The following is a 17,283-nucleotide window of genomic DNA, read 5'->3' on the forward strand; positions in this document are numbered from 1 at the left end:
TCGTGCTTAATGGTCCTCAAAATTATATAAAACAACACAATCTAACTTTAAATTGCATGTTTTAGCCAACATAGATGTCCATAATCTCATGATTGACAGTTCCCCCCCCTCTTTTCTGAGTCTCTTACTAAGCTATATGTATGTCTTGGGGTTAACTTGCCAGGAAATGCCCCAGGTGTTTCCTGCTCTAATGAAGAGTCTAATCATTATCTGATGAGCTGGATGAGGTGTGTCTTGAGTAGGCTATGTAAACAGTAGTCTATGTACAAAGGGATGGCAGCTTTGTTCCTGGATGTGTGATGTTTTTCCTTTTCGGATTGACTTCATTTTATTCCAGTTTTCAGCAGAGATGTCGAGCAAGATAACAGTGCAAGTTCTTGCTACACAACTTCTGCTGAGTTCCTCTGGTGCACATGGTCCATTTGCCATAGCCGCTTGTCCGCATCTCCGTTGGGCGGTGAATTGTTTACTTGTAGACGAGAAAAACTTGTGGTCGCGTGTTTGCGCTTGCGGACGGCGCGTGTGAGTTGTGACGTGACTACGTTTGTGGCTCCGCCCACACCGGTGTTTGTGGAGAGGTTTAGTCAGAGTGAATCACTTTCAGCCCACAGTCCGTGAAACTCACCGCCCAACGGAGATGTAGACACAGGGACGATATAACACTGCTTTCGGTTCTTGAACGCGTCCATCATATAGTTTGTTCCGAAGATAACAGATTTGCGAAAACTGAAAGCCTACAGGCGTTTATTTCCCGGCAGCCATCCACAGCGGGGTGAATGAGCGGACCCGAGAGCTGAAACATCAGAGAAAGTAAGTAGTGCATCACTTTACAAAACACTCACATGGCAAATTTCAGAGGCAATCATGTACAGCTCTAAAGAGCTGCTCGGTGCATCGTCAGAGCTTCTTGCAACTGATAATATATTTGAATATTGATATGTTTTATCATATGCATAATATGATCTGGGACCAGCAGACGTCGCTCCACATCTGCGTGCTGCTGATGAGAGAAGCGTTATCTGTAATCCGCCTGCTGAATATATTCATCTACATAATGTCAGTCTAGTTGCTTTAACTAGTCTAGGATTATTCTGTAGGGATTTTCCTACACGGTGTTCTCGTGTAGTTTCAGAGCAAGACAGTAATCAAGCAATCAATAATGCCCAGGATACTGTCGTAGTGTATGTCAAACTAGTACGCCAATAATATTATAAATATAACTCAAATATGTCGGTGGGCTTTGGGCTTGTGGCATGAAGCTTTAAAGGTGTACTACATACTGAGGGTACAAAAGTGCTCTAGAAGGAACCACCCTTCTGACAAGGAAAGGTACGGTTTAGTACTTTTTTTTTGATGTGTACAGTTGATACACAAAATGATATTCACTTCTGTAAAATGCTAAAGGAATGGTTCAGTAGCAAAACAAATGTTACTGATTAACTATAGAATATTTTATAACTATATATATAACTATAGAATATTTTCCTTACTATTTGTGTGCTTTACTTACTAGTTTGCCGCTTTACTAGGTACACCCACCTTTTTTTTTCCTTCCTGTTTCTCTCCTCAATTTGTTAATCTGCCAAACCCCACCCACCTACCCATCCGCCTCCTCTCCCTATCATACAACAACTACCAACCGTGGAGAGTGAAGACTAACACATGCTTCTTCTGAGACAGGTGAAGCCAGCCAACCATATCTTTTTGAACTGCTGCTTATGCTGCATGGTAGCATAACGCACTCGGAGGATAGTGCTATCTGCCCTCATACGCATACATGAGATTACAGACACTCATCTGCACTAGTGTGTGCTAGTGTTGCTGTGATTGACAGGGGACAGAGAGTGTGACATCTCTCTCACCCAGAAAGCACTGCCAAATTTGCTCTCTTGACTCCCAGGCATCATCAGGATTCAAACTCACAATGATAGGCTGAACACTTTTCTGTTGGGCCAACCAGAAGCCCATTCAGCCGCACTTATTAGCCAATCAGTCACGTATACATCACTTACTGTAGCCCATTTCTTACTTTGTCTATCAGTTGTCTATCAGTGGGGAAGGTACCATTTTAGGATTACTTCTAATTGAGTGTTAATCTGGTGGTGGATTATTATCAGCCCAGAAGTGGCACTGACATGGTCATGTGTGTGTGGTCCTAGTATAAATGTTTCAGGTGCAGTAGCTTTGCTGGGGTTTACACGTCTACCTTATAGGTGTTTGGTTATAAATTATAGCCCATTTTTTCAGTCATAATTTACCTTTTAGCAGTGCCAGAGAGCACTGAGGTACATTTCCATAGAAGCATTACCATAGAAACCATAGAAATCTATAGAAGTCAGTGTATCATAACATATAAACCTGAATCAGAGCTGTAGCATTTTGCCTCTGTGACTGATGACACTGGCCAGATAACTTGAAGAGGTTTCCAGAGACGAGTTACTCAGAGAGGTAGGGACAGGTGGAATGTTTCTTTTGGGAGTGTGTGGAAAGGGATTAACGTCTATTGAAAAATTTACTTGGGATGAGCATGGAATGCATTTTAAAAAATGTTACTCACCTGAAAATAACATCTTGTGGGCAGATGTGTAGAGGGCAGATCAGAATGCAGCTTGGCAAAAAGCAAATGCATTCTTATTGATGCGTTCACTCTGCTTTAACATGAAATGCCTGGTCAAGAATATGAAAGTTGAATGTTCTGTTGTCTGAATTGGTCTCCTTGCTCCCATGATGTTTTACTGCTGAGGACCTGCCTTCCAGTGTTGTTTCACTTGTGCAATTAACAGCTGAATATAACGAATACAAATCCAAATAAGATGATGATTTTCTCTTGGATGTTGGATTTCATGCTGCTATATTTAATACTATGCCATGTTCAGCATTTAAAACACATGCATCACGAGGGTATTGTATTCTCCTATGCTGAAGGAATGACCTTTTTGAGCTGCTTTTCTTTCTATGTTTTGATATACTTTTCCTCTAGAATATCTGACCTTAACACAGTTTTGGTTTTTCTCATTGATTCCATTTGCATTTTTTGGACGAGGGCTTTAGTGCTACTTTTGTAGATTTATCATAAGGTGGAGCCTTATTTTTACCCAGTACACGGCGTAATCTCTTTTAGTTTGACGGAATGACTCGCCCCAGCAACAGTTTTGTGGGAATAAGTGTTTTATTATGACATTTTTTAGGGTCTGGCTGTCTCCTCTGAGTGTTCAATGAAACTCTCCGTTCTCACACCACTGCCTCCATTTGTGGTCGCACACAATATTGGGTTACTACCAGTGCAGCATCTTCCTCCTTCATTCTGGTAATGCTCTGAATAAAAACATAACATTTTACATAGTCCATTCTCATCTTTTTCTTTTGTAAAAACATAGTGGATCAGTAGTCATGGTCATATATCCATAGTATCTTAAAGTTATCTTTAAGCTATGTGAACTAGTTCAGACCCATATCACACGTTGGATAGCTGTAGTTACAAACCGTACTAAACATCGGAAGGCATTGTAATGTAAGCATTGGGAAAGCTTGAGAAGAGAGAAGACTGTTTTGTGATTGCTCACTCCTTTATGTGGGTGTAGTCTGGGCTTATGTTTTATGCCAGGCCACATAGTCACTCAATAGGTAGCTCTGCAACTGTGTTTCCATGGCATTGCATGTATTTTTTAAAAAGCAGTATCTTTCATTATCCTCCACGCCAGCACTGTGCGACTGTTTTTGAAAGCTTTACCAAAATAAAGGTTAACTTAAAAAAATATGCTGTAAAAAGCTTAATAAAATGTTTCAGCTGTTCACAGTAACCAAGTTCTTTCCATGGCATGTTATATTATGTCATGGTATTAAACAATTTTTTTTTTTTTTTTTAAAGCGAGGAGGTGCAGAGTTATTAACACTAGTGGAAAAATAGGTGACACCTGAGATGACAAAATGGTGAAAATAAAATAACATTTCATTTGATTGAATAAAAATGAATATGAGGGTTCTCTGCAGTATGTCTAGTTTCCTTCATTTCATTTAATGCTGCATTTTTATTCCTACCTCTTTGTCTCTCTTTTTGCTCTTTTTAAATGTCTTTTTAAATTGCTCTTTTTAAATGTCACCCACACGTACACATACCATCAACTACTGTGCGGCGACTTCTGTCATGCTGTTTTTGCTGGGGCTGTGGTGGGTGAGATTGTTGTGTGCTGTATGCCAGTTTTATCTCTTTCAGCTCCAGGGAGAGAAGAGGGAGAATCAAGTCTTGACATGCTCCTAACAGTGCTGTAAATGAAATGCTTATTATTTGGGGAGCTTCTTTGGAGCAGCCATGTGTGAAAAGACACACATTTATACACACACACACACACACACACACAAACAGACAACATTTGGAGCATCACATTCACCATACTGGTTCAGATTTTAGGAGGAGGTATTTATTGTCGCTGTATGGTCATTGGCTGGCAATGAACAGGAAGTAGTCCTTAAACAGGGTTTTTGATTATCTCTGTATCTAGCATGATCTGTCTAGAGCAGAGAGAGTCTGTACCAGATTTATGTCCTGGAGCACCATGTGACAGACAACCACATGAAAGGCGTATTCACATTCATATGTGTGGAAGGGAGAAGGTATTGATGATCACAACTTACTTTGCTTAGAAGTTTATATGTTGAATGCATATTTAGTAAAGAATTTTGTTCATGTGCATCTTTAGTTTAAATTGTGGAATTAAATGACTGTAAGAAGAATAAGAATAGACTGGTCGTTAAAACACAGTGAACAAAAAGGCATGTTCAGAGGTAAAGCCCAACCTTTGCTTCAGGTGAATTCACTCACGTTTTTTTTATACGTGTTGTGACTTCCTTTATTGAATTAGTACATTACAGGAAAGGCTGTTATAACAAGCTTCATTATTAATGAATAAATGGGTTTGGTTTTTTTTTTTTTTGCATTATCTTACATGTAACTCTCTGTAAGGAAATTTTAACACATTAAATTAGTTCACATATGAATAAGGGACAAAGTAGGTCTTCAGGCCATCTTATTTGCACATGAAATATTAGGATTTACCTCCCATAGTCCTTAATTAGCATAATCATGTGGAATATTCTTTTTAATGGCAATTTCCCTCTTTCATCAGAGCCACATCTGGGCTCAATTAAAAATGAAATTTTATACAGTGCTAGCCAGCAGAGGAAGTGAATTTCACAGCTTGAAGATGCTTCATAAAGAGCTCCATTGTGAAAGGCGCTCTTTCCCAGACAATAACGTGAAACACTCCACAGCTCTTGAATAGCTACACAGAGACACAGACTTAGCCCATCTGCAGTCCTAAAGATGGAAGATCTGTCTGTTCTCTTCTGATGTGAACCTGCTTCCTCTGTGAAATGTACCATGACAGACATTCAGTGTAAATCATGTGTGACCAAGAATATTTATTTCCAACCACTATACATTAAGAGAGGCAGGGATTTTGATATGTTGCAAAGTATTAGCTGATAGCAGTGTGTGTGTGTGTGTGTGTGTGTTTGTGTATGTGTGTGTGTGTGTGGGGGGGGTGCCCTATGATGGCCTGGTGTGTGGTGTTAGTGGGTGGCCACATCCCTGACCAGGATGGAGTGGCTGCTGAGGATGGAAGAATAGGTGAGCAAATGAATGAACCAGTGAATCAGTGAATGAAATTGATTGACGCAACATTGACACAGCATTTGTTTGGTCTTACTTGCTGGCTTGTGACATTCAGTCAAAGACTGAATGCTTGTTAATGGATATTAAAAGGACCTGCGACCAGCAACTCATTTAATTGTTTTGCTTTGTTTTTACAGTTTTTATAGATTATAGATTTCTGATGAGAAACATTTCAGTAAGCTTCTCTACTGTAATGACTTGCATCCATTGCTTATGCAGAAGTAGAGACTGGTTTAAGGCTCACATATTCTTTTAAGATTCTCTAACTGTTGGTAATTTCTGGCTGTTCCACCAATGTTAATAATCCAGATTTTATTTCATTCTGATGTTAAAAATGTTTTTATACACTCTGATACCTTCTATTCATTCAAATGTGGCTGTTAGTTTTGGATAAATTCGGTTTTTGAATTATAGTGTGTTAGTGTTTGCAGTTCCATCTGAGAAGGAAACTATAAACTATTATATTACTGACTGAAAATCACCTGATAGTTCCCTAACTATAACAAAACTATAACAGCTTTAGTGGTTATGTGGTTACCAGCTCATTGTTTTGGATATGGTTGACAGACTTTCTGTCCATCTGCTGAAGATCTGTTTGCTCTTTGAAGTTCATTGGCAGAGAAATATATTCACTTCATTTTGCCTTCTGGCTTTGAAAGTTATATCACTGAAAGAGCCTTAAGAGTTTTCCACACTTATTTTGCAGCACATTTCATTACTCTGGATGTGTGGAGCTAGGGTTCCTCTTTAGGCTGAAGCAAGTACCCAGTAATTCAGACAGCTGACATTTTCAACAGTGAACAGTGCTGGGTGGCTAATATCCCACAATCAAGTACAGATAGCCCACACAGTGTGGCTCTTTAACGCTGAGTGCTCCAGGCAGCCATTGTGCTGGAAAGTATTTAAATGGAGATCACATGTTGTTTAGGCATACGATTCAGACACTCCTCACAGTTTCCTCCAACTGAGAAGTGGCTGCTTGCCAGTGAAACAATGACACACTTGTCAGCAAGTGAGGAGATGGACCTGGAGGTTAGCCATGACACCTCTCAATGCCTCTGGGTCTAGCAGTATTGATATATTGTTCCCATTTCTTATGTTAATGTATAGTTCTGTTAATTCAGTGCATCTTCTCATCTGTTTTGGAAGACTCGTATTACAGCCGATCAGGAAGTAGGTAATATTATCAGGAGTCGTTACTGCAACAATGCAATGTCCTCTTGGAAATTACAGTGTTTAGCCAGTGTGCATTTTTCTGAGGTAGTCAAACTCAACTGGTGTGATAAATAAATGCTATCAGCAGACCGTCTGAATCGAGCAGCTCGGCAAGAGCAAACTGACCAATCTGCTCAGTCCCACTATCAGTAGACTGGAAGAAAAAGGGATGAAATGATGTAGAACGATTCTGCCTGTGTTAAAGTATGTGAAGCAGTTCCTAGCATGTGTGTACAGCACTCTGCCAGGCTGTGTGCCCAGACTAACAAGCAGATGAAAATTTCAGCGCCCACTTTATTGGTTCCTGGATTTTTTTTTTTTTTTTTTTTTACAAGTAGCTCAACATGCAGCCAACTGTGTCATTATCATTATCATATCATATCATTATCAAGTGTCAGTAGCTGGTTATTGTCATAAATCACCTCTCCAGTAGTGTTCATTTATATACTCTGATTGTCAGAAGTCAGTTCCTTCATGCGGAAGGACTTAATAGGTTGTATAAATAATATTTTAACTTGTCACAACACAGTGGTGAGCTGTGGTGAAATACATTGTAGCGTCATGTTTGGCATCAAATGGTCAAACCTTCCAAACAACAAGTATACTGTAATATCAGTCATATTGCAGAAATAGTAGATATCTATTTAATCTAAATTAATTAGAATAAGAGATGGCTTATAGTTTGTGGGGAGAATAATTCATCTTTTGTTTTGGATCAAAGGACATTCTAGTGAATAAGTGAATACTATCATATTTTAAGCATTAAATGATGCAAATAGGACCGTTAGATGGCGGTTTCATACTGCAGAGATTTCAACAGGAGCTTAAAGTGCAGTAATTTTTAACTTGATGAGAAAGAGCTTGTTTGCAACACAATTGACCAAGGCAGGAGAGCAGCAGCACCACTGCACTCTGAAATTCCAGTAACCTTCTAATACAGCATGAGTCTTTATATGAAAGCCATTGTGGTCAGGTGTGAAACTGACACCGGGTGGTTCAGTACTCCACAGTCTCAGATTAGCAACCCAGTCTCACAGAAAAAAAACATTCACATGCAATTTATCTGCAGCAACATTATACATTGAATTTCAACGTTCTGGCACAAGCGTATGTTGAATAGAAACATGTCAAATTTTCACTTGAACGCTCTGTATGAGATGTTCTGTGCCAACCTCTACCATACGCTATTTAAATGTATGCTATGCAATGTACCCTTGTGCCAGAATGTTGCTATTCAACGTGTAGAAGGTGCTGCAGATGAGTTGCATGTGAACATTGTTTCTGTGAGACTGAGTTGCAGTGAAAGTTTGAGGAATGTTCTTCTGCCAAATTGTGAAGCTAGCAATAGTCTATAGCATTTTATATAACATTTACCTACATTGGGCCTTCAAAGCAGATTCATATGCATTGCATAAACTTTATAAACCTTTATAAAGTATTAGAGGACATTTTAAAGGCATTATCACAGTCACAGGCTGGGCACAGGCTCATCAAAACTGGACAGATTGGAAAAAAATCACCTGGACTTTTTTTCAATCTTCAACTGTCTAGTTGGTGAGCCTGTGCCTAATTTAGCCTCAGCTTTCTGTATTGGCTGACAGAAGTGGAATACAATGTTGTAGCTCATCCACCTCAGGATTTAGTGTGTTGAATGTTCTGAGATGTTCTTTTGCTCATCATGGTTTTAAAGAGTGGTTATTTGAGTTACTGTACACTTCCTGTCAACTCAAACCACTCTGGCAATTTCTACACTGACCTCTTGCCTCAACAAGGCATTTCTGCTCACAGCACTGCCACTCACTAGAGTGGTTTAATAAACCATTCTGTGTAAACTCTAGAGACTGTGCATGGAAATTCCAGAAAACCTTTTTTATGAAATACTAGAACCAGCCTGTCTGGAACCACCAACAACCATGCCACAGTGAGTGTCACTGAGTTCGCCTTTGATCTCCATTCTCATGTTTGATGTGAACATTAACTGAACCGTATCTGCATTATGTTATGCTCTGTGCTGCTACCACGTGATTGGCCTATTGGATAATTGCATGAATTATTAGGTGTACAGGTGTTTCTATTAAAGTGGCCAGCAAGTGCAATAACCATATCACAGTCAAGATCACAGAGTTCACATTTTATCTCCATTCTGATGTTTGCTGTGAACATTAGCTGAATTAACCGAACTGTATCTGCCACAGACAGCAGACAGTGTTAGTCATGGGTTATTGTTCATGGTAGTAATGTTTTTAAGATAACTCAAAGATTGGACTGCCTGCAAGAACAGAAACCTATCTGAACATGAATCTGAAACATTTCAAAATCACATATTCACAGGCCGTTTTTGGGTTAAATACAATATTCCTTTTGGTGTTGGTCACAGTTCAGACTGATGAGGAGGAGGAGCACAGGCAGAGGTGCACACTGCTCACAGGAAGGAAGTGTTTGCCAACTGAGGTCATCTATCACTGTCCAGAAACCAAGGACATCTGCTCCCACGCTCCCTAAATTCCCATTTAAACACACAGACCCAACATCTCACCACAACATCTGGCCTTAGTAAAAACACCGGCCTCCATTACAACACAGCATAGAGCTCCTCCATCAGGAAGGATTGTCACACATCATGACAGAAGGCATGCCAGTATTATGACAGAGTGATTATTATGGAGTATGCACTAGTGCACATCTAGATGCTTCAAAGGGAACTGAAGTACAAGATGTCATTAACCTTTGACATTATACAGAGTCTTCTGCTACACCATCACTAGTGTTGGTCTACTTGTGAATATAACTTCTTAGTGCTGTATAAACATTCTGGTCAATATGAGGCACTACTGTATGACTGAGTACTGAGTGCTGGAAAATTAAACTTTTAGTTGTGTAATTGTTTCATATTCATAAATAAAAATATGTTTGATGGGGAGGGTCAAGCAATAAAGTATAGTATGAGTTGATGTCATGTTGAAATGATGCTAGTCTACATTATTTTGAGTGTTAGCTGGTGAGGAAGAAATTCATACCTCTCACTTATTAGAAAATAGTTAAAATATGGGAAATGTCTAGAGATGTCTTCTGCATTGCTGTGTTATTGCTTTAAGTATTCTTTTGGGTTGGTTTGTTTGTTTGGTTAGTTTTAAGTAACACTACGACAAAAATTAGGAACGTCTCAATCCTTTTTTCCATTTTGTCCATTTTATTAGATTAAACAATCCATTTTAATGCATCAAATCACCATCTTAATTTGTGTCATATGTTCATATTTATGATCAGCGTCAATGGAACGAAGTATGTCAGTGGAGCTGATCAGAAAATATGTAAAATACAGGCTGATCAGATTTCTGGGTAAAAGTCCATATTTGTGTGCACAAATATAAAGATCCTGTACAGTGGCAATTAATCATGTGCGCTACCGAGAGAGTGTACTTTGTGCTGGAAATCTGAGATCCACCAGCAAGTGCAGCGGTGAAACTGATCAGGGATTATTATACAGTATATTACTTTACTTTACAAAAAGAAAGTACACTTTGAAAGTGTGCTTTTGTCAGTTATTTATAGCCACAATCAAGAAAAGGTCATTCCCTAAAGCACCAAGTTTCATTGTGGGGGAAATGTGGTTTGCAGTAGGATGTGGTGAGATTGTTGCCAAGGGATGCTATTTCAAGATTTGTTTTTTAAATTTTTTTCAAGTAGTTTGGTTTCTTATTCCTTTGAAAATATGCCTCAAAAATATGCATTTACATCAAACCAAAGCTGGTAAGAGGACATTTTATGCCGTCCTATCCTTCCATGTGGCTGGTGCCATGGTCCATTATCCAAAAGACTTGAAATAGCTTGTGGTAGCCAGGAAGACTGGCTGGTGAACCAGTTGGTGTTGAATAGCACATAGCATGTTGGCTTTGGCTGAGTTGCTTGGACTTTTGGTTCTTGGACCAAATTATTTAAATGCAAGACAATAGTTCCAGTAACAATAGCACAAATTGTGCATTTCTTTTCCTCCCATTTCCTAGCCAGACTGTTCGTTTGAATTTGAAACTGGGCCTCTGATTTGGACAATGCACTTCTATATGATTAGAAAATATATAAATAGCACTATTATATTAACTTCTTTATGAAGAATGGTTTTAATCGCCTCTGAACAGCTCCGAGAAGGGCTGGAAGACCCATTTTCTATAACACTCTAGATCTGTGTCAATAACTGTGTCTGCTGGGAGGAAAAATCTCCATCTGCCATCCCATTTATCATGCCTTGTATGACAGTGACTGTTCTCTGAGTGTGTCTCTCATCACTGTACATACAAGTACAATTTCTGGCCTATTGAGCAGGACAGGAGAGCCTGAGTGGCCATTACATAGTGTGTCTGGCATTTTATGAAATGCTCTTTTGTTCATTATGATGCTTGATGTATGTGTCTTGGGTCTGGTGTGCTATTTTGACATGTCAGTGGGTTTTCTCAAAATGACGAAAATCTGACGTAGAGCAAATATGTGAAATGCATCATAATGAGTCATTCACATATTGTTCTTTGACTGCACAGAGGATGTGTCAATCAAGCAAGGTTTTATTGTTTTCAGTTTGCTGAATACATGGTGGCTGAGCTTGTAAATGCACGAGTGATTCAACTGTTTTTGGCTTGCAGAGAAGCGTAAAGCTGATCATAATCGACGATGACCATCATCCCTCATCTTAGACTAGATTTTGGACTTGGTACAGCGCAAAGAAAGGTTATGGGTAAGATGCTGACTCCAAAAAGAGGCTAGGAAACAAAAATGGTTCAAGGCAGTGTGAGCCAGTGCATTAAACTTTCGGGGCCAAAAATTAATATGGCACACCTATAGTTGTTAACTACAAATGGATGTGACTCTTTTAAGAAGTAGGATATTCGCAGTTATTTCACATATATTAATTAATCTTAGCTTGACACTGCTAGCGTATGTCCATACAGATTACTCTTTACGTTTGTAACCATATTAATAGGAGACCTGAAGATCTGTGACATATCTGTAAGGAGTGCTGATATATCAGTACCCTCTAGTGGAAGTGTTGAGAGATGCCTAGTTGTTAGAAACCCTGAAACCAAAATTATGTTCTATTATCATTACATTTAATTTCACCGCATGCATGTGCATCTGCAATTTTTCCAAACTATTTACATCACTTATATATTGATGGATGGATTTTAACTGCTCCAAGTTAGAGAGGGATGGGCGATATCTTACCGTTTGCAATATACCGGTAGAAATTCTCCCAACAATAAGAATTAGTCTTCCCGCGATAATAACGATAAAGCCATAGTTGATGACGTATTTCTGTGTGTGACGGTGTGCGACCCATTTGCAGCTCATGTGCAGAGCAAAAACAAGTATGGCAGAAGATGGACGTGAAGCTGAGAAGGAGTTTATCACTAAACGAGGAGCTACATCTACAATATGGAACTGGTTTGCTTGCATAAAATCAATTTTACTTTTAGGTCAATGTTTGTGTTTCTGAGGCTCTCAAGACTGCATGCAGCTGTAACTTGTAGCCAAAAACAGTGTTGAATGGTACTATATTTATATCGCCACTGATATCGTTATCGCAATAGATACCAGAAAATATTGTGATACAGTTTTAAGTCCATAACGCCCATCCCTATTGGTCACCCATATTTGCATGTGCTGTAAGTGCTTTGCACGTACAATGAGCATTTCCCTATTGCTCTCTACCTCCAGCTGGCAGACGAGGGGAGGGGAGATGAGCATGGCTGAAGCTGATGAGGAGAGCAGCAGTCAGCAGCGGAAGAAGCCACCATGGCATTATCTGGATATCCCCAGCACACAGGGCCCCACGGAGGAGCTAAACAACTTCATACAGGTACTGAGAACAGAAACGGAAGGTTTTTAGACACAAAGCAGTATCTCTGCAATTTATTGATGTAATTAATATTTACAGTACACACACTTACAGAGTAATTACTTCGCTGGAGGATTCATTATTCATAGATTACTTGGACAAAATATTAAATTACATTATGGTACTGGTAACTTGCCCTGCAATATAAGACAGCTACTTTTTAGTGAACTGTGTCTTTGCAATAGACTAATAGACCATCACTCAAATGCTGCTTCTCGGTGTCACTTGTTTTTGAATCTTTTTTGTATTTTATTCAGCAGTATGAAAACCTCAGGACTATTTCTTTCAGCTCTGGTCAAACAGAACAAATCAAAATGTCTTCTGACAGATAATAGGACCTCTGCCTTCTTGGTTCTGTGAATATGTTGTCTGGCTGTGACTTTTACACAAGTTTCAATGCGTAAGGTTAACATGCATATACCCAATCCTGTAGCAGTCACACACAGACTATATATTTTTTCCCCCTCAAATCTAAAAAGAATATATGTATTCTGTGCATTGCCTTTTTTGTATGGGATATCAGGGTTCTGTTCTTTTTCCAGCCATGGGCACGTAACAGTCTGTACCTGCGCAGTGCCAGCGTGCCCACAGAGAACATTCAGCTCAGATACCCAATTGTGGACCCCTATGCCTCTCGAAGACCCTCGGTACTGCGCAAACCCTCCCTTTCACAGACCATCAAGAGGTATGGGCACACACACACACACACACACACACACACACACACACACACACAGAGGTATCCTTAGCCATATATGAGTCATGCAGGTAAACATTAACATGAAGGAACATACACTGTATATTCTGTGTTTGTATTTCCCACAGGGTTTAACATCTGATCTATAAAATCAATCTGTTAATTCAACAGTCAGGAAAGAGCAGGTTTTGTGCACTTTGTTAGAAGTCCTCTTTTGGCTCTCTCTGTGAAATTGTTTTACTTTAATTTATTTGCAAGGTTAACACACCGAAGTGTTTATTAATGTTGTTTTGCGTTTGTAATAAACAATATAACAGCATCCTTTTATCTTGTTCCCAGTCCCATTTCTATGACCAATTACTGCTGCAAATTGCATTATTATGATTTACACTATAATTATGATTACACACACATCCCCATTTGCATTGCATGCGTCACCATCTGCTGTAGCATTTACTTCCTTGCTGAATTTTTTTTTTTTTTTGCTTCAGAAGACCTCTTTCTGCTTAATGCTGTCCTATCTTTCTAAAATATTTTCTGACTTCTTCAATATTCCTATTGTAACCATTTAACTTTCAATCTCTAATTCCTTTCTAAAACTGGTCCTCTAACCTCTTGTCCTTTTTCTTTTCCCTCTTTCTCTTGTTTCTGTTCCCCATCTTTCTTTCCCTTGCTGAGTCATGTTTTCAGCCCTTCAGGGAAGAGGGTACGCTTTGAGCAGATGAACACAGTGTTGGTTAATGGCCAATGCTCCTCTCGGCTGGAGGCCACCAGGCGCCAGTCGCTACCCCATATTGTCCTCAGGTACTGTAGCGCTTTGTGCGACCTGCAAGAGGAGGGTGACACACCTTCCAATCACCATTGATTCCAGTCCAGCCTGTCACCCCATTCATGTTCATTGTGTATCTCACTATCACACTGCTCATTCAGAGATGTAGACCAGATCACCATCTGTTCTCTGGGTTGTATTTTTAGCTCTGCTGTTTGATATGCTTCGTGGAAAATGTATTAATCTTTGTGAGAACCATGTGGCATGCAAATATTAAGCAGCTCAGAATACAGCTGTGTGAAACCAGCCATGTTTTACACATGCTGAGTTATGTGAGCTGTTTCTTATAAGTTGTCTAAATCCATCATTCTCAAAGTGGTGCCTGTGATCTATACACAGGAAGTCTGTTTTTTTAATGTCATTACAGTGGGGGAGATTACTACCAACCACTATTTTAGTTTCTATCGAAGTTATTATAGTCATACCCCTAATCTGAAGGTTAATTACATCGTTACCTATAGTCCTAATATTTGAATAGGTGGATTATGATAATAAAAATCTGTGCTACTATCATAAGGAGGTTAGAGTTCCTTTTTACACCTAAAAATTTAGAGAACTGCAGATCCAGATGACTTGAGTAAAAAAAAAAAAAAAAACAGATGTCCTCATAACTTGCCTCTGCCTCAATGGGCTTTGACAGGATTGTAGATTAATTATATACTGGTCCCAGAGCATGTGGTCTGCCTACCTTCAAAGACATGAATAAAGAAGGATAACCTGGATGAGTTTGCCATGTCTTACTATCCACTTACTATGGCAGACACACACCTCTGAGAAATTAGATAACTAAACCTGTTTAAATGCTGATGACTGATGTGATTCATCATATCAGTGTAAACATGTCTAGAGTGCTGTTCTAACTGGCTTTATGTCATGTGAACTGAAAACTGTCAGTATCTCCACACTGCCATGTTTTATCATAGCAGACACAGACCTAATGACAGTAAGGCCTTCGGTAGAAAAGGCTCAAATTATTTTGGGTCCAGTGTTACTTTATTGCTTTGCTTGACAAATTATTTGTGGTTGTACAGTACAAACATGTGTGTTTAAATGTACAGTACCTAGTATTTTAGTTTTGGAGGATTTTTTGGAGTCTCTGCTTTCAGGCAGAGGCATGTCCTTCCTGTCTTTTTTAACAGACAAGCTGATATTTCAGAGGGTGTTTACATAAGGCTAAACAGAGGGGTAGTAGTTAGCTGGCCAAGCAGTGGAATAGAGTCTGAAAGAGCACCCATCTTTAAAGTACACCACACATGATCTGTCACACTGCCAGAGCTGTTCAATTTGTGACCGTCCTTGGAGTGTCCTTGGATCGATGACAGCCTCGGCCAGGCCGTCATGTGCTCTGTATAACTTTAGACATGACATTTCTAGCATCTGCAAATCAAAACAGGTAGGTTGAAGCAGAAACTCCCAGCAAAGCTTTTTTGTCTTTCTTTCTTTTTTTTATTGTGCATTGGACAGATTTCTTGACTGTTTTTGTAGAATGATGTAAACTCTTTTCTCATTCAGCCTTTCTTTTCATTGAAACCCTCTTGTGTATAGGCTCCACCTACCTGACCTAGAAAGCTTGCCTAACTGGGCTGGGTTATTACTGTAAACACTGACATGAGGCAACTGTTTTATAATGATTTAAACTTAAAATAAACTTGATTCATGTGGCTTTTTCAATTTGCTGAATTTGCATGTTTTGATTTTGGCTTTTTTTTGTTGTTTTGTTATTTTGACTTTATTCTCATTTGATTCCATTAGCATTTTTTTCTTGTTTATGTCGGTGTTTGTGGGAAAAGCTAACAATGAATAGCATGCCTGCATAATTGAATACTAAGTTCTAGACATAATTCTCTCCAGGCATTTTTGTGTAAAGTTTTCTAAAGAATGGGGTAGATGTGGGTTAATACTCCCTAGCTATAAACCATGTGCAGTCATGCATCATGTGTCCATGCAACAGTACCAGATTTAATGCATACCTGCTGTATATAGTTTTGAGTTTGAGAATATCAAAATATCCCACCAATGAACTCAACTCCCATCCACGCACCTACATTCTGCCCTAAAAAACCTTCTCCAGCTGGACTCTGTAATGACACACAGCCTGTTATTACTGAGTGTCCTTTACTCTAAACACTCCCTACATCCACCCACTCTCCCCAATTTACACACACAGTAAACACACACACACACACACACACAGAGAGATCCTGAGACCCAGGTTAGTCAGTCCAAATATAATAACTTCATTCATGTACAGTTTTTGGAACATCACTTCTGTTTATAATTATGTTTTATAATTCACTTTTTATAAGCATTATTTGACTTGCAAAAACTCACAAAAGATGTTTCAGATGTTTTAACAGCAAGTTATTGACTAGTGAAATGTTTTGGTTTGTTTCATAACAGATGTGAGTTATACGCAAGCAGACGTTCTTGATCATTAGCATGACAGGAAATAAGAGACTGTTCAAGTATTCCACTGTAGTCATTATGCTGTTGGGCTGCATTCACTATCCAGGGGTACGGCAGACTGGTTTGGGGTCAGTAAGGATATCGACACCACTCTGAAATGGCAGAGGAAGAGCCTGCGCCACTGCAACCAGCGCTATGGCAAGCTAAAACCGCAGGTGCTCCGAGAGATGGACCTACCCAGCCAGGACAACATCTCCATAACAAGCACAGAGACTCCACCACCACTTTATGTCCCAGCAGCACACCATGGCATGCAGAAGGTTAGATGATTATTATTACTAGGTACTGTATATTTTTTTGTACATTTACTGGCATTGTTAATAGTAGGGGGCATACTTCATGCGCAGCTACGTTACACTACCATGCTTAGAGCACACATACTGTAAATAACAGTGTTCTGCTACTGCACACTGAAAGTATAATGTATAATACGTTGAGCTATACATTAAATTGCTCCTAGGAATGAGTGTGTGAATGTGTGTGTGTGCATGGTGGCCTACAATAGACTGGTTATGCAT

The 17,283-nt window shown here is 39.3% G+C and overlaps 1 protein-coding gene across 2 annotated transcripts in view; it reads left to right on the plus strand.

The window, feature by feature from the left end:
* The window catches only part of rhbdf1b (rhomboid 5 homolog 1b (Drosophila)), a 29,073-nt gene that overhangs the window by 3,069 nt on the left and 8,721 nt on the right, over positions 1 to 17,283 (plus strand). The window contains exons 1-4 of one of the 2 annotated variants that reach the window (XM_053639903.1): positions 369 to 810; positions 12,593 to 12,734; positions 13,316 to 13,458; positions 16,812 to 17,025. In XM_053639903.1, coding sequence (XP_053495878.1) covers positions 12,615 to 12,734; positions 13,316 to 13,458; positions 16,812 to 17,025 — 477 coding nt within the window. In that variant the 5' untranslated portion in view covers positions 369 to 810; positions 12,593 to 12,614. Of the gene's footprint in view, positions 1 to 368; positions 811 to 12,592; positions 12,735 to 13,315; positions 13,459 to 16,811; positions 17,026 to 17,283 lie in introns of those variants that run through there. The other variant, XM_053639904.1, reaches the window with a different exon arrangement.

Source organism: Ictalurus furcatus, chromosome 13, assembly GCF_023375685.1.
Source record: "Ictalurus furcatus strain D&B chromosome 13, Billie_1.0, whole genome shotgun sequence".
Classification (NCBI taxonomy): Eukaryota; Metazoa; Chordata; class Actinopteri; order Siluriformes; family Ictaluridae; genus Ictalurus; species Ictalurus furcatus.